This window comes from Motacilla alba, chromosome 27 (genome assembly GCF_015832195.1).
Source record: "Motacilla alba alba isolate MOTALB_02 chromosome 27, Motacilla_alba_V1.0_pri, whole genome shotgun sequence".
NCBI lineage: Eukaryota > Metazoa > Chordata > Aves > Passeriformes > Motacillidae > Motacilla > Motacilla alba.
Genome location: NC_052042.1, coordinates 2,451,730 through 2,469,878, shown reverse-complemented (window position 1 = coordinate 2,469,878; position 18,149 = coordinate 2,451,730). Strand labels below are relative to the sequence as shown.

General features: G+C 40.9%; 1 protein-coding gene across 1 annotated transcript; it reads right to left on the bottom strand.

Moving 5' to 3' along the window:
* Positions 1 to 6,726: 6,726 nt before the first annotated feature.
* Positions 6,727 to 13,391, bottom strand: SOST (sclerostin). Its single transcript, XM_038163259.1, has 2 exons — positions 13,094 to 13,391; positions 6,727 to 9,137 (listed from the first exon to the last, which is right to left on the bottom strand). Exons 1-2 carry the CDS (start codon positions 13,311 to 13,313, stop codon positions 8,719 to 8,721), a joined length of 639 nt encoding a protein of 212 aa, XP_038019187.1. The 5' UTR covers positions 13,314 to 13,391; the 3' UTR covers positions 6,727 to 8,718.
* Positions 13,392 to 18,149: the final 4,758 nt, after the last annotated feature.

The following is an 18,149-nucleotide window of genomic DNA, read 5'->3' as shown; positions in this document are numbered from 1 at the left end:
AAGGGTCCTTCCCTCCTGTTTGGGTAATGATAAATGACAAGATGTGACAGTTATTAATTAAACTGCCTGGCATAGCAATGTACATGATGATAAGAGCTAAGAAATGTGCAGCATTCCTCCTGCCCCATCATGAGAATGAGGCCCCTCCACTGTTCTCTGGCACAGCAGAGATTAGAATAAAGCAGCAATATTCCACTACAGGCTGGCTACCTAGTAACTGCCTGAACCCCGGGCCCTAAAAATTGAAATTCTCCCTCATGTGATGTGTAGTAATTAAACTTCAGCATTCTTTCTGCAGGAAATGTTTCTCCTCTGTTGTTCCCACAGACTGTGCTACAAGAACAGTTTTAGCCCCCTGAACTATTAACCAATTATGAAGGGATTTTCTCAGTCTGCTTAAGTGAGGATCAAAGGCAACCCCATTTTTTTTTTCTTTTACCAGATATTGTAATTTAGGACACAAAACACCAAGCATGCACAGGACTCAAGGCTTTGGTCAGTCCAACAAAATGGACTCAGGAACTCAGACCCATTTGAACTTTTCCAGTTTGCCTTACCAATATTCCAACTGCTTTTCTGCCTTAACAAATAAATTGCCACAAAACTGCAATATATTTATCCTGTTCTACTTCTATTTATTTCTTTCACATCTATATCCTTTATGTAGTGCTTCTTGGAGCTAAGGATGTTTATATACTGCTCAGTAACTCAGAGTGAAATTTTTGAAAATTAGCTCATTTTAAACTGCCAATGGCTGCAAATGTGAAGAATCCTTCTGTTATTACTGCTAAATATGTTTATTCTGGTTGATTAATATGGTTTTTTTTGGCTTTTCACACATAGAAGATATTTTTTAAACTGCAGAAATGCAGTCGGGGTGGTTGTCCTTTAAATACTGTCTTAGGAGCTAGATATCAAAAATCAGTACAGCTCCACAGAAACCCGTATCAGTTGCAGTTATCTCTTGGGCATGACTTCCTTCTTACTTATGGGAGTCATTTTTGGGTTTATTTGGGGTTTTTTTTGTTTGGTTGTTTTTTTTAATTTTGTTTGTTTTGTTTTTGGGGATTTTTTTTTTTTTTTTAGTTTTCTGGACCAGCCTTTCACCAGACCTGTGTGTGAGGTCTCCCTGAAGAGCCAGGTCTAAAGAAGTTTTACCATACATGTCATTTCCCCAAAGACCACCCATAAAAAACATTTGCATGAATACCCCTTGGCCTGCACTGTACAAATATATTAGAATTTCTGTTTCCACTGTTTGCAGAGAAACAAAATAAATTCAAGATCCTTTGGCATGTCCATACATAACACATCCTTCACAATAACAGTGGTGTTTTTCAGTAAATACAGGCTGATGGCACTGCTGACCAAACCAGAATTCCAGATTTGAGGGCTGTGTAGCTTAAAAGTGAATTGGCTGTGGGCTGGGTTTATTGCTCACGTGCAAACTGCCAGCTCAGCTCTGCTCCAAACCAGCTGCACACATCCAAGGGCCCCTTTAATAATAAATGATAAAGAATCCTTACAGCTTAGGCAGACAGCACTCCAAAGAGAAGAGAGGGATCTGCCTGAGAGTGTGATGTTTGGATTCTGAAATGATGCCATTTTCCCACTCACAATGTCCTATTCACTGACTCCTATCAGTGGGCAATGCTCCACTGAATATTTGCATTTATTAACACTTTTCATTCCACAAAGTGCTGTTGTGCCCCTGCAAGTGCAGGTTCAGTCCTTATTGTGATTTCTCAATTTTTTTTTTTGATTGTGAGTTCTCAATGCCATATTAGAGATGTTACTTAAAAAAAAACAAACCAGCTCTAGAGAAAAATATCTTTTCCAATGGGCCCATTTTTGACTCCTGGGAGGACTCTGGACACCTCTGATTTAAAGATTAATTAATTTGGAAGCCCATACTAATTGGTGATCAGGCTTAAATACATATTTTCACTGGAAGTCTATATAATTGTTTGTCCTCTTGCTCCCCTGAATTATTTCCTGATAGCACCACTTTTGTTTCTAGACATGCAGAAATTCAACATGAGTGAGAAGTTTCTGGTTTTGAGCGCTGCCCTTAATCTGAAGAACAATTTTAGGAGAAAACTATCACTTTTAAAACTAACTTCTCCTGCTAATTTGACTAGGGGAAAAAAATAAGGCCCTGCAAATAGCAAAACTCTCCAAATGGGGAAGTAATTACCTTAAATTAAACCTTATTTCTGGTTATAAAAAAAAACCCCAACAAAACAACAAACCAACAACCACCCAAATCTAAAAGCATGTTGGGCAGGCTGGAAGCATTAGAGTTAAATACTGGCTGGTTTATAGTGAAAGGGAAGGAAAGAGACAGGAGGAAGGAAGGAAGAAGAGATTAGAGAAATTGAGAGATGTAAATAGTCTCAGAGGAGCCACCGTGTCCCAGAACCTCTCCTGAGGGAAGTTTTTACACCAAAGAATCTGGAGGTCTGAATGAAGAATGACATCACTTATTTATTTAGCCAGAGCTGAGCTGTTTTCTTAATTGAAATAACCTCGTGCTGCAAGCATTAAATTGTTGGGGGAGTGATAATGATGCCTGTTTAATTTAGGGGCTTGATAACCCTTGATAACCATGAAATAAATACCCTGTTATTGCTTGGTTTGGGAGTACATTTAATTTGCCTGGAAAGCCATGAACTAGAAAGTTTGAGCCTTAGGGTTAATGCTCCAGACATCTTGGGGTGGGAGTCCTCAGTGGGGAGATGCATGGCTTTGGGTTTTTAGCTCTCCCAAGGCTTTGGGACTCAGGACTCAGTCAAGGACTTGGGGCTACTGTGAGATGAAAATGATTGTATTACCCTTTGAGATGAAAATGATGCTATTACCCTTCTGGACACCAAGAACAGAGCAATGTGTTCTTTCTTCGTCAGAAAATTCACAATTTCCATCCGAAGTTGAGCTCCCAAGTGGCATGACAGGCCCACTGGTATCAGCTGTCATCCAAGTGGCCAAGATGGGGCAAAAAAAATTAAAATATTCACATCACACACTCACCCGGGGGGGCTAAAATGGATGTTTATGGCTTCAGGAGAACTTTGAGCAGGCTTCCAACACCTAAATGGGGTCTAGAGGAAACATGGACAGGCCTGAGCATCAGGGAGCCAGGGGCAAAGGTTTTAAACTGGAAGAGGGTCAGATTTTAGGAAGGAATTCTTTGCTGTGAGGGTGCTGAGGCACTGGGACAGGTTGCCCAGAGGAGCTGTGGCTGCCCTGTCCCTGAAGTGTTCAATTTATCTGTACACTGTAATGTGGTAAAGGTGAGGGGTTTTAAAGGTTCTCTTTGTGTTTGTTTTATACGTTTACTTCATAATTAACAGGGCATGTGCTGATGAGTTTTACCTCTATTCAGGTTCCACTGATTAATTTTAACCCTCTTTTTACAGTAAGAACTTGTTCTCATAGAAGAGCAGTGAAAGCTTTTAGGATTGAAAGAAATAACCAGTTCAGCAGCATCAGAAATGCTTAACAGAGAGAGAAAAATCAGCATTACTTCCTCCCTTGGGTCTTGAGACACACTCTGCTCTACTCTACCCAGATTAAAATTCATTTTGGTGAATAATATAAAAAAAATCCAGCAAAGCCCCAAATTCCCAATGCAGTGAAATGGCAACAGGGCATCATGAGCCCTGTCCATGGAGCTCTGCTGCTTGACTCTCCAACATCCAGAGGTAAAATCTGTTTCCACAGTTCTGGGAAGAGAAATGTCAATCCCTTGGAAAAACTTGGAGTTGAATTTTGCTTTGGCGGCTCTGCAGGGAGCAGCTGCTCTGTTTTGTGCACATGAATGATGTTGGCTGCATGTGCTGCAAGTTCTGCAGTTTGTGCTGCCTTGATTTTAAATGCTGAGTTATTTTAGAAGTGCATTTCCATTACTGGCCTGTCAAGGGGAGTTCCAGTTTCTCAAATTTCAGGTTCACAGCATGTTCAATCCAAACTCCAGCTCCATATAAATATGTTATATCATAGTTGAAGCCTCTTGAGGCTCTTTATTATAGAAAAGTTGTTCTGTGTGCCCATATGCTGCACTAATTTGAGTGAAACAAGCTAATTATAAGTTGATGTCATATGGCTAAAAAAATACATGTTTATGCCTTGTGTATTTCACAATGCTGACTTTCTCAACCACACTTGCAGAACACACATGGGATGTGCTTTCTGGGCCTAGGACCTCACTGGGTAAAGTTAAGCTCTTTATTGTTCAATTTCTAATTAAAAAGATGAACCTTGTGCAAAATCTTTGGGGCCTTTTGGGTACCAGCAGGATCCTTCTTCTGCTGGTAGGTTTATTTTTTTCTTTTTTTTTCTTCTTTTCTTTTTTCTTTTTTATTACAGCAGAATTCTACTTCTGCCAGAAAAAGAAATGAAGTGAGCACAGAGACTATTTTAAGCCAGGGAGTGTATTGTAGAGAATGTGCCACAGTCGACACAAACTGTTGGAAATAAAAATGAGGTGGAAAAGCAGATTTGGAGGAATCATGGATTCTGTCTGAAAAAAGTGACTTGATTTCCTTTCTGAGGACAGCCCATTGTGGCATTTCTCAGTTTTGACAGGCAGCTGGGTAAAAGCAGTGACCTGTTACTGCTGATGCCTCAGCAGCACCTGAACAATGCACAATTGTGCTGTTTTATTGCAAAAAATGACAACGAAGACATTCATTCTTGTTTGAAGAATTTACAATTCCAAAGCAAAACTATCTTAATAATCGACTCTAAGCTGCCTTTGTAGAAGGAGCACGCAGCAGATCACTGTCCATTCCTTGAAAGGAACTGACCATATATAATTTTGGGTAAAAGGGAAACTCAAATTTCCTACAGGCACACTCTCAAACCCACAGTTAGGCATGCTTTCTCCTCTCAGATTATGCATACCTATCTTAGAGGTTAAAAAATAGAAGGTGATTGCAAAAATAAAAAATCAATGAATAAACAATGCCAAATTCTCTCTGAAAAGAACCCACATGGGTGTGGTGGTGGAGGAGAATGTGGCAGTCCACCTCTGAAACATCCTATATTTTGATTTTTCCAGCTGTTAGGAAAACATAATTTCCTATTCCTCTCCTGATATCATAAATTGTAAAAGTGCTGGCTGGAGGTGACTGTTCCAGGAGAAAGATTACAGAAGATCAGTCATGGCTGCAGAGTGCTCATCTCATCCACCTTTAACCTGTGCCAAAACCAGAGAGGTGTCACTGCAAACAGGATGGGTGTTGAGGGGAAATACATCCTAAAAGGACTCTTCACCCACTGGCATTCTCGTGAAAGCTTTTATGGCTTGCAAAGAATGAATCCTTACATTGTGGGCCAGAAAAACGCAAGATTCTGAGTGGCAGTTTGACAGCAGGAGACACTGACACTTTTGGTAGACAAGAAGTGTATGGGACAATCTGTTTTTTGGGTAGGAGGACCTCTTCAAGGTGAAATATTTGGGAGAAAGATATTCCTGGTTCACCTGAAGCAGGCTGGATGCTTCTGAACTGCCTGAAACCCGGGATGGAGTCTGAGATGAAGTGCAGCAAGGCTCTTTCAGTGGCTAATCACAATCAATGTTTAAAAAACAATATTTCATTGGCTTTAGATGCTATTTCATTGACTTTAGATGCTTGACTGTGGAACAGCTTTCCAGAGAACCGAACTGCTTTTCTCACTTCAGCAGTTCTTGCAGTGCTCGTACTGAATTCTGAAATTTAAACCTCAAGTGTCAAATGCAAGAAGGCAAAGGTAAGTCTGGAAAATGTTGTTGCAGTTGTGACAATGGTTTGCTTTCGGTTTTTAAGTGGTTTTTTAATGGTTTACTTTGGGTTTTTATGTGGTTTTTTTTTATGGTTTACTTTGGGTTTTTCTGCAGGGCCTTATTTTTTCCCCTAGTCAAATTAGCAGGAGAAGTTAGTTTTAAAAGTGATAGTTTTCTCCTAAAATTGTTCTTTATGTATCAAGTCATAGTAAGGAAAGGACAATTTATATGCTGGTTGTCTTGGAAAAGCTGCTCATCTTTACATCTGCTTTGAAAGATCTACATGCTATGTGCAGCCCGAGCTCAGTTCTCTCTGATTTTATTGGAAAATGTTTCTTAAGGACTAAATGAAAATGAGCATAGCTCCACAACACCAAAGTGTAAAACATTTTAACTGCTGCTTGGCACCACTTGCCAAGGGGACTCCACACTGTTTTTCTTTATTTTTTTTTAAATGAAAGAAATCTGAAGCAATCAGATTTCCACCAAGATCTCTTGATTGATGGTTCACAGACTCATTGTTTTCTTTGGTGGCTTTATCCAGTCGTGAACACACAAACCAGGGAATGTCTGGGGGAAGCAGAAATGGGAATACAGAAATAATTCTGAGCTACTCATCGGCCCAGGAAGAACTGTTCCATGAGAAACATCCTGTACCAGAGCAAGGAGTTCCAGGATGGAGTTTCTGTAGGGAATTGTAGGTTGGTAGAATTAAGGATCTCAATTTTAATCACAGAAGCTGGACTTGACACCCTGACTGTTCTGTAAATCCCTGGCTTTGCAGGAAATCAGCTTTATACTGGAGCTGGAAATCAACGAGTCTTTCTAGAATTAATCATTGTTTCTACTTTATTAACAATGTATTTAAAATTAAAAATAACAGACCAATATTTTTAAAGCAGTATTACTTCTCATTCTCTACAAATTAAAACATTGCATAAATAATTTTCTGGAAAAAAAAATAAATACGTAATTCACTCTCTGAAATGACACCTTTTCTCTCTAGGTTCTGGTCCCACATAAAATTACTGAAAAATCTATCAACATTTCAAATTTCCACAGTTCATATTATTTCAGCATAAATTCTACAGGATGTATACAGTATGTGACAATTCACTTTCTAACAATATCCTTTAATGTAAAAACACAACCATTAGTCTGAGCGTTGAGAAGCTAAGTAAAGGAAAGTTGCTGCCAAACTAAAGACTTATCAAAGCTGCAAGTCCTAAAGACTTTTCTAGAGGAATTCATGACTTAGCAGAGGCTCACTTTTAGTGCAGAACCACCACCTTCCTCCCAGAGCTTGGTTTGCACAGTTTTACTGCTACAGAGCGCATGGCCAGATAATCCAAACTCTACAGAACAGAAAATGTAAATGGATGTATCTAAGCTGATATTAAAGTCAAACATGTTCTAGGAAATAAGGAATAATCAGTATGTTCTATGTTACTCTATGTTAAATAATGTTAGCTGCTTACAGGACAAACATCAGTGAGGTTCTCTGGTTTGAGAGGAGCATCTTGTTCATAAATCTGCTCCACTTGGGAGAATTTGTTGATTTGTCCCTAAACCAAATCATTGCTCCTAAATCAATATTATTTTAGTTGCCAAATCTCAGTTTTGAATTTGTTGACCCCATAATCTTTCAATTAAAAGTATGGAATGGATTTGTCACACTTTTACTTCTCTTTTGAGAACACTAATGTCACATTTTGATTTGAGAGGCAACCCCTGGTGCATGAGGACATCTGATAATGTGTTCATTTCCCAACAATTTGACTTCATCCACCAGAACTTGAAATCCCTGCTACCCCAAACTTTCTAGGGCTCCTCCAGAGACTCTCCTGGTGCTTCCCTAATTGCAGCCTTGTCCTGCAGCCTTGTCTGGGGAAGGATCTCAAGACTCATTTCCCATAAAGTGAGTGGAATAAAGCAAAGTGTGGCTGTCCCCACAACAGCTTCCCTCTCCTCTGCCTCCCTGCTCATCCAGGACACACAAACTGCCATGGACCTCCAAGGGGTGCCTGTCACCCTGATTGTTTAAGTTTTTCTAAGCCTTCTGATGTTTACATTCTTGCAACAAACTTTCTCACACACTTTGTGTAAATAACTCATTGTTTATCATTCTCTTATTGAGGAGGAGAGATTTGATGGACTGTTGGTTTGTCCAGTGTCACTGGAGAGGTGGCACTGTCACCCTCCAATCCAGTGTCACCTTTGGAAATCTATAAATGTTGGAGTCAGAAATTAAAAATTCTCTTTTTGCCTTGAGAGAGCTGCGTGTCCGTGCCGCGTTATTTCGTGTCCTATAGTGACAGGTGCCTCCAGCTGCCTTTACCTCATTCTCTTACACACCACAAGCGCTACAATCTGACCCCTTCTTGCCTATGTGAGCCTTTGACCCAGCTTAGCAGAAGGAATTGGAACCCACTGCAGTGAGAACATCGTGCTGAGGGCACTGAGTGCCTTTTGAGGGTTCAGCAAACATCCGCCAGTCCGCGTCCCCCAGTGGCACTGTCACATTCCCTGGAAACTCCCTTCGCCAGGATTTCTTTTCCTGGGAAGATGAGAAGCCAAAGAGAAAAAAAAAAACCAATATTATCTCATTTGCTTCTCCCTGTTTTGCTGCTTTGGAATGTGCCTGGAGGTTTTTACCAACGGGTGCGTGTTTGGTTGGTTTCATGCGAATTGTTTTTATTAATGACCCATCACCATCAGCTGTGCCGGACTCTGAGGAGTCGGTCACGAGTTTTTCATGATCATTCTTGTTAAACCTTCTGTCTGCATCCTTTCTCTTTCTTTAGTATAGCTTAGTATAGCGTTCTTTTAATAGAATATAACATAATATCACAAAATAATAAATCGGCCTTCCGAGAACATGGAGTCAGATTCTCATCTCTCACCTCGTCCTGGGCACCTCACAAACTCAACAACCCAGAGCCACCTCCTTCCTAATAAGCATTTTCCAGCTCGTGCTGGTTGGATTTGCCGCTCCTGGCTCTGGCCAGATGCGGCTTCTTGTTCTTCTGGGGCCGGGCGGGGTCCTTGCCGAAGTCCTTGAGCTCGGACTGGTTGTGGTAGCGGGTGTAGCGCTTGCACTTGCAGGACGTGGCCGCTCGGAATTTGTAAGTCCGGGTCTCCTGCTGGGGACAGGCCATGAGGACGCGCTGGGTGCGGCTGTGCGCGGGGATGCAGCGGAAATCCAGCGCGTTCTGCCGCCACCACTTGCCGCGGCCGATGGAGTTGGGCAGGAGGTGCGAGGGCTCGCACTGGCCCGAGCACAGCAGCTCCTTCACCGGCTTCAGGCTGCGGCACGGCCCGTCCGTCAGGAACCGCGTGGTGCGCACCTCCCGGCAGCTGAAGGAGGCATCTGCGAACAGGGAACGCGTTACTGCCCGCTCCGCCCTTCCTTCAGTCCTGCTCCTGCTTTCAGTCCTATTCTTTCATTCCTGTAACCCTTCAATCCTGCTCTTCCCTTCCTTCAGTCCCGCTCTTTCATTCCTGCTCCTCCCTTCAATCCTGCTCTTCCCTTCCTTCAGTCCTGCTCCTCCCTTCCTGTAATCCTTCAATCCTGCTCTTCCCTTCCTTCAGTCCTGCTCTTTCATTCCTGCTCCTCCCTTCAGTCCTGCTCTTCCCTTCCTGTAATCCTTCAACCCTGCTCTTCCCTTCAGTCCTGTTCTTTCATTCCTGTAATCCTTCATTCCTGCTCTTCCCTGCCTTCAGTCCTGCTCTTTCATTTCTGCTCTTGCCTTCAGTCCTATTCTTTCATTCCTGTAGTCCTTCAATTCTGCTCTTCCCTTCCTGTAATCCTTCAATCCTGCTGTTCCCTTCAGTCCTGCTCTTCCCTTCCTGCAGTCCTTCAGTCCTGCTCCTCCCTTCAGTCCTGCTCTTTCCTTCCTACTGTAATCCTTCAGTCCTGCTCCTCAATTCCTGTAATCCTTCATTCCTGCTCTTCCCTTCAATCCCGCTCTTCCCTTCCTGTTCCTTACTTCTTTCCTCCTCTTCCCTTCAGTCCTGCTCTTTTGTTCATTCCTGTTCTTTCCTTAAATCCCGCTCTTTCCGTAAATCCTGTTCGTTCCTTCTTGTAATCCTTCATTCCTGCTCCTCCCTTCAATGCTGCTCTTTCCTTCAGTCCTATTCTTTAATTCCTGTAATCCTTCATTCCTGCTCTTCTCTCCTTTCATTCCTGCTCTTCCCTTCAGTCCTGCTCTTTCATTCCTGTAATCCTTCAATCCTGCTCTTCCCTTCATTCTGGGCTCTTTCCCTTCCAGCTTTGAGAAAGCACCCAAACCCTAACCCTAACCCAAACCCTAATCCTAACCCTAACCCTAACCCCCCATGTCCTGTCTGCCTGAGCTGTCAGTGGGAAGGAGCAGTTTGGGGGAATAAAGGTGTTTTTAAGGGTTTATTTTACTCCTCATTATCCTCCTCTGATTTTGGTAGTAATGAAGTCATTCTGTTCCTCCAAGCCAAGCCTGCTTTGCCCTTGGAGTGTTTTTCTCCTGGTCCTCATCTCAAACCTCCAAACCTCCAGCTCAGTTTCTCTCACTCTGCTATCAAGTGCTATAATCTGACAGATGTTTTTTGGTTCATTTTTCTCTCCTCTGCCCAGCTGAGGCAGGGGAGGGTGAGTGAGTGGCTTTTGTGGGTGCCTGGTGTTGGGCCAGTGTCAAACCACAACAGTTCCTGCAGCAGATCTCTCTCTGAGCTAGACACAAGCTGAATGTCTTGCACAGCAGATTTTTCAGAAGAAATACCTCAAAAGGCTCACTCATGCAGCTCCTGAACATTCAGCTACTCCAGCTGTAAAACCCTTGAATAACAAAGTAAAAATTGGTGAATAAAATCCACCAGGTACATTTCATGGCAGTGCTGTGCAGGGGGAAATGAGCAGCTGGGAATTATTTGCAATATTCTCCTGGCTCCATTTACCTCCACTGCTCTAGTTTAACTCTATTTACTTTAGATGTTGACTCCAGATTTAAATTATTTTGCACCAAAAAAAAAAAACAAAACCCAAAAAAACCCCCAAAAAAACCAAAACCAAAAACAAAACAACAACAACAACAAAAAAAAACCAAACCAAACCAAAAAAAAAAACCCCAAAGTGTTCCTTAAGTGATTTTTAGCTTGCATGATGTGTTCCAGGTTAGAGAAATCCCAGGTAACAACAGCACTAAGGAATTCCCACTATTCAGGCAGCAGCTTTTCCAAACTTCCTGTTCTCTGTCGTAATTCCACATGTCCCACAAAGCTCCCTGAGAGAGCTAGAGGCAACTTCTGGCTATTAGGAACCTTACAGATTTTTTCCTCTCCTTTTTCTCAATGGATAAGTATAGGCAAATGAAGCATTAGAAAATACAAGATTTCTTAGTATAAGTATTTAGAAATTTTCCAGTTGCAGGAGCATAATTTTTCCCAAAAGTGGCTCTTTTCCCACATGACATCCTTGGTTGATTGACTTGTTGGGAAGACAAAATTTGATTTTTAAGTGTTTATCAAATAACTTCATGTAGATGAGCACATTAATGTTCTTCTCTTAGTCAAAAGGACAGATTTAACTCAGGAACACTGTTTGTGGTGGAAGCCCTCAAAGGTCAGCTCACAGAAGGCTGTGTCTGTTGGGCCCATTCTCCTCACTCTGCACAAGGTTTAGTTCAGTAAAAAAGAATTCTGACCCTGAATCATTAGTGACACAACAGTATTTGTACAGACATTTTAATTTTTGGTTTCCCTGTGAAGTACAGAAACAGGACTTTCAGTGCTCTGATTTATATTTGTCAAAGTATATTTATATTTGTCAAAGTACAGCTAGCAAGATTTCATTTTTAAAACTTTTGAAGGGCTGCATTAATGAAATTAAGCAATCCTTGCCAGCTGTGACAATAACGCTGACAACTGAACCCCACGTGCGTGTCAGTCTAACACTCCCAATTTCCCTAAGCATCTAAGAAAATTCTGTTTGTCTGTAAATAAAAAAAGGTGTTGAATAGGGTGTATTGTATGCACAAGCAGTTAAATATCCAGGCACTTCCCTCAGCTCTACAGGGGATCTTATCTGCATTTATGTTCTGTCCTGTGAGTGTGCAGGTGCAAAGTCACTCATGGTCGGGTGCACATGTTCCAGAAAGGTCTGGCCACTTTGGATCATAGTTTTGGTTATGTTAAAGATGCCAAAAAAAGTATGCAAGACCATTGTGTATCTTAAACAACTGCCCAGGCTCCTTCAGCCTTTGATTTCTTAACTTACTTGCTTTCCACTTTGAAAAATATGCACAAATCAGTGGGGCAGGTTCCCAGCTGATGGCAGAGTAGTAAGAGGCTAAAAAATGAAAAATGAAGGTATTGAGATGAGACAAAAACCCCAAGCTGCTCTGCCCTGGTGGTTGGTGGGGCTGCCTGGGAGGAACTGACTGCTCCCCCTCTTAGGAATATGAGAAACATTTAAGGCCACACTCTCAAAAGCCTCACTTTTTAAAAAATTCTTCTAAAATATTGTTAACTCTCTAATTTTAAATGCCCTAAAGACAGCTGCAGCAGAAATTCACTGTTTCCTTCCAGCTGTCCCCAGAAAAAGGAGGCTGGCTGAGAACTGCAATGCACAACAGTGGGAATTCTAAGTTTGATCTGTGCCTGTGCTGCTCTGTGCTTTGTGCTGTGTGTCTGGAGGACCGAGCTTGCCCTGTTTTCCAGTGGAAAACTTTTTTAAAGCTACCTTTCTCTGTTTGGGGTTAGCTTTCCATCTCCTGTCTCTCCTCAAAAGGCTGGTGTCTTGCATCACTGCTAAAGTTAGACATTTGGTCAAGTGACAATGGATCTTGGAGCATTTTTGGCTGCTGGCACCTGGCTGAAGAGCTGCCTGTCAGTGAGCAGCACACTTCTCTCATTTAGCTGAACACAACCTCAACGTGCCACTTTTGGAGAGATCTTAGCCACAGATGGTGTGGATGTTCCTAAATATTACAAATTTATATCATTGTCTCCACTGTCAACCCTTTCCCCCATCCTAGTATTAAAGAGGGAAAGAGAACTTGTGATATTTCCTCACAAAACACAGAGAAGTGTTCAGTAAAATCTACTACAGGTTTTATGTATTGGAGCTGTCTGCAGAGCAGCAATGTTCAACAGAGAGCTGATTTTTGCGTCAGTAAACTCCAATATTTTCTTCCTAATGTTTACATTCATTCTTCTTCAACAGCAGATGTAAATCCCTGTCTCTTAAAGCAGCTGGGCCACACCTAAAGTGTTAATAAACAAACATAGATGATAACAAGTATTCTTCTACAAATTGCTAAGATCCAAACAGTAATAATGATTTTTTCTTACCATTGAGGTCTGGAGTTTGTTGTATGTGTCTTCCTCCATGTTTTGCCTGATTCATGGTGTTGTTGTTGCTGAAAGTCGGCTCCACTGGTGTTTCTGGATTTTCAGTGATCTCAGGAATGATTTCTGTAGCATCATTTTTAAACATCTGCCAGCCTTGCACGGAGTGAAGTGTGATTTGTGTCAGGACACAGACAGCACACACAGCCCAAGGGATCTGCATGGTCACAGATCAGCTTTTCAGCACCCTGACAGCCTCAGATCCTGGGCAAAGGCACATTATTCCCCTTTTTAAAATCCCTTTTAGAACCAAGCCAGCCAATGACTATACAAAGTGGGAAGGGCCAGACAACTCATTCATCTCAGCTTTTGTCAGTGTGAAATAAAATGGGTGTGTGGGGGTGGGTTAGTGACAATATTTTACAACTGTTATGCAAAAACTTCTCTTATCTACCTCATTTTTGAGCCTGGCAACAAAAGGTGATAGACAAGACTACAATGAACTCCAACCTGACAAGCCTTTCTGCCCTTTTTCTCTAACAATGGTGTAATTAAAACCTGCTTCTGCCTCCATCCATATTTGAAACTTTGGCTCTTGTCTTTTCCAAAGGTTTTTCAGACTTTTTACATTTTGCTGTTGTTATTCCTCTTCCCTTTGCTCACTGTATAAAATGAGTAAATCTAGAAACTGCAGCTCAGTAATTCTGCTTTTAAGTCTCTGCAGGGAAATTATTAGGAGTAGGGTGGCTTTTTTTTCCTCTCCTTTCCATACCAAGGAGCTCTACATTTTGTTTCATGTTCTTCTAAGCGTAATTTTGCTTACTTACATGTAGTAAATCTATGTTTGGCTTAGAGCTAAACTGAACAAGTCGTGAAGGACTCGAAGTCCTGAAGGAGCAGGAGCTAAAGCAGGATTTTGGTATTATTTTTGTCAGACAGGAATAGCACCATGTGTGGGTACTCTCCAGTAGAGCCTTGTCCAAAGTGACATCAGAGCTGGTGGCAGCAGGGAGTACAGCAGAAACGCAGAACAGGAGAGCAGAACAGGGCTGAGTGCTGGCAATCACTGAGTCCTTGCTACTTCTTTACTCCCCTCTTTAAATGCCCTCAAAATTGGATGTATCCACCAAAGCTCAGTTTCTGTTAATTTTTCATGTAATATTTCCAAAAGCTGTTGTTGTCAGTGCAGGCCCACTAGAGAGGATCTCATTTAGAGTGATCAACTGTCACATAAAACATAAAAATCTTCTTGATGTAGCTTCTCCCAAGCACTTAAACAATCTGTATTAACTCTTATATATTAACTGTTATTAACTGTTATATTTACCTGTGTAAGCCACACAGAGAGATAATACCAAAACAATTTCTGAATGAAAAAAACAGAATTTACATTTAGTTTGTGGCTTAAAACTTCTTGTCCATAAGCAAGGAGGGCAGCCTGACAGATGCCAGGAATGAACCTAAATCTCAGATATTCAGATTCTTTAGCTACAAAAACATTCTTCCACACCCTGCAGCTGCTTGCCTGCTCTCTGTCCTTCCTGCAGCAAAGCAGACATGCTCTGTGCTGCTTCCCCCCCTAAAAAATTGATTTTTGTACTGTTAATGAAGCACAGGAAAAAACAAAAAGAGTTATCAGGGGGAGAGTGCTCTCAGAAGGAGCCCTCACTCAGGGTGGGACTGATGCTGGAGCTGAATAAATGAAGAGCTGAGTTCTAGGAGTTGTATTCATGCTGTCTCTGAGCTGGGCAATTCCATCCTCAGCCACTGCTGTGGTTTGCCCACAGCCAGAGCCAAGCCCACGCAGGGAAATGGATTTGTAGAAAATTCTCAAAGCCTAACAAAAAGCTCGCACACTATACATTTATGTACAAACTTTAAAATAAGAAATGCTAATTTAGAAATACCATAGAATGAGGCAGATCTTGTTGAGAGAGAAACTGAACTAGAAACAAGTTTCAAAAGATAGCCTCAGAAAATAGATTAATGCTTTAAAAAAATAGAACTATAAAAATACATTGTAGTAAGACCCACAAAAAGTAATTTTAGATAATTGTAGCATTTACAGCATAGTGTAGCTAAAGCTGATCAGCCAAGAATTGCTTGTAGTGCGCCATAATTAAGAAATAGTTAACTTCTGATTGCGATGGTGTGAATTAGAACATCTGGATTGTCTCACCCTTCTCATGAAAATAAAATAAAAGTTTTTAAACACCTTATTTTTAAATAAAAAAAAAAAATTAACACCTTATTTTTAAATAAAATAAAGTTTTTAAAACACCTCACTTGCCCCATCTCTAAGTTAAAATAAACTTTGTCCAACACTCACTCACTGCCACCAAGCAGTTCAGGGGACAGAATGGCAAGGGTAAAGAAGCTCACGAGTCAAAGACATTCAAACAGGGAAAGCAAAAGCTACAGGTGCAGCAAAGCAAAGGGAGAATTCACTCCTCCTGGGGCAGGACCGAGCCCAGGAACCCAGGCTGGCCGTGCTGAGCACGCTGCCAGCAGCCCGGGCAGCCCCTTGGGCTCAGCTCTGCCCCATTTCCCACCCCCTGCTGGAGCCCTGGACTGAGGATTCAAAACTGTCTGTGCTGCCAGGCACTGACCCACAAGAGAGCTCTGCATGGACCTGAGGCTGTGGAGCAGCTCCAAAATGGAATATAGAGCTGGGATTGTGGGGGTGGAGTTGGTTACAAATGTGTGTTTTCAAATACAGAAATAAATCTGTCTAAATGTATATAGATAACATAGATATCAGCTATCTATATAATATTATAAATATGTAGAATGTAGAAATAAATAGTCTATAAATATTTCTATATTTATAAAAATAACTATTTCTAATATATAGAAATAAATATAATCATTTACAATTATTATAATTATTTATAAATATAATTTAATAATAAATTTATTATATTATGAATAAATAGAATAAATTCTAATATATTCTAAATAAATATATTCTAAATATTTAAAATATAGAAATAGTCGATGAATATTTCTGTATATATAGAAATAAATATTTATTTCTAATACATATGAATATTGAGATTATTTAGAATAATAAATCTATTATATTATGAATAAATAGAATAAATTCTAATATATTCTAAATAAATATATTCTAAATATTTGAAATATAGAAATAGTCTATGAATATTTATGTATTTATAGAAATAAATATTTATTTCTAATATATATGAATATTGAGATTATTTAGAATAATAAATCTATTATATTAGGAATAAATAGAATAAATTCTAGTATATTAGAAATAAATATGTTCTAAATAATTAGAATATAGAAATAAAGATTCTAAAATATTTCTATATTTATAGAAATAAATATTTATTTCTAGTACATAGAAATAAATATTGTAATTATTTAGAATAATAAATTTATTATATTCTAAATAAATATTAGAAATAAATATGTTCAAAATAATTAGAATATAGAAAGAAATATTCTATAAATATTTCTATATTTATAGAAATAAATATTTATTTCTAATATATATAAATGAATATTGAGATTATTTAGAATAATAAATTTATTATATTCCAAATAGATAGAATAAATTCTATTATATTAGAAAGAAACATATTTGAAATATTTTTAGAATATAGAAATAAACATGGAGGTAATATGTTACCTCAAGCAAGATGGAGGTTTTAGGGTGGAGATGGTTCTTCTTTATCTCCTTCCTTCTTCTCCATGGGTTTGGGTGGCATTTTGTAACTGGACAGAAGAGTCCACACTGCAGGCTTTGAGGGATCAGTTATTGGGGTGAAAGGGAGAATAATCTAGGTGTCATTTCTGAATTGGATAGTTTAGTCTCAAAAGGCCTTGTAACAAGAGATTGTTGGCCATTTTGTGCCTTCTAATGAAAGGCTGCAGAACTCATGGTTGTGAGGCTGTTTCATTGATAAGAAACAATAATAATAAGATTAGAATTGATAAGAAACAATAAACACCTGAGTCTGATATCAATTATCATCTCAAGTGCCTTCAATCCCAACCTCGAGAACCAACAACCCCCCAGCCCTCCCCAGCAGAAGAGGCCTCAGCTCTGTGTCCCCTGCTCAGCAGCAGCAAAAACATCTCTGTAAGATCAGCCCAAAACCAAACCCAGCCCCAGGCAGACCCTGGGGATAAAGTTATCCCCACCTGAGCCCAAGGCAGGGCTCTGTTCTGAGGAGGAATCAGAGCCACCAGGAGTTTATTGGCAGCTCCTGCTCAGCCCGAATCCACTGCTGCTGCTCTCTGAGCTCCAGCACCTCTCCTGAAACACTGCAGTGCAGGCAGCCACAGCTAAACCAGCTCTCCTGAAACATGGCCATGCAGGCAGGCACAGCTAAACCAGCTCTCCTGAAACACTGCAGTGCAGGCAGCCACAGCTAAACCAGCTCTCCTGAAACACTGCAGTGCAGGCAGCCACAGCTAAACCAGCTCCTGACACTGCCATGCAGGCAGGCACAGCTAAACCAGCTCCCCTGAAACACTGCAGTGCAGGCACAGCTAAACCAGCTCCCCTGAAACATGGCCATGCAGGCAGGCACAGCTAAACCAGCTCCTGACACTGCAGTGCAGGCAGCCACAGCTAAACCAGCTCCTGACACGGCCATGCAGGCAGGCACAGCTAAACCAGCTCCTGACACTGCAGTGCAGGCAGCCACAGCTAAACCAGCTCCTGACACGGCTCCAGTCCCTTCCAGCTGCAGGTGCTCACCCTGCCCGCAGCTGGCCCCAGGGCTCTGCTCAGCATCCAGCCCAAAGCTCTACAGAGCAGTTCCAGCTTCTCTGTGGACAACGGCTCACACCTCACCCACTGCCCAGGAATTCTGGCTTTGACACGATCGAAATTCTGAATTTTGACACGATCAGGATTCTGTTTTGACATGAACTTTGCTTCTCAAACAGTTGTTTGTTTGTTTTCCATGCTGCAGCCTTTCCCAATCACCTTCCAGCTGCCTCCCAAGAATTCTTCAATGTCACAGGGTGAATACAACAGCCTGATGCTGTGGTGTCATCTCCTGCGAGAAGCCAAAAGAAA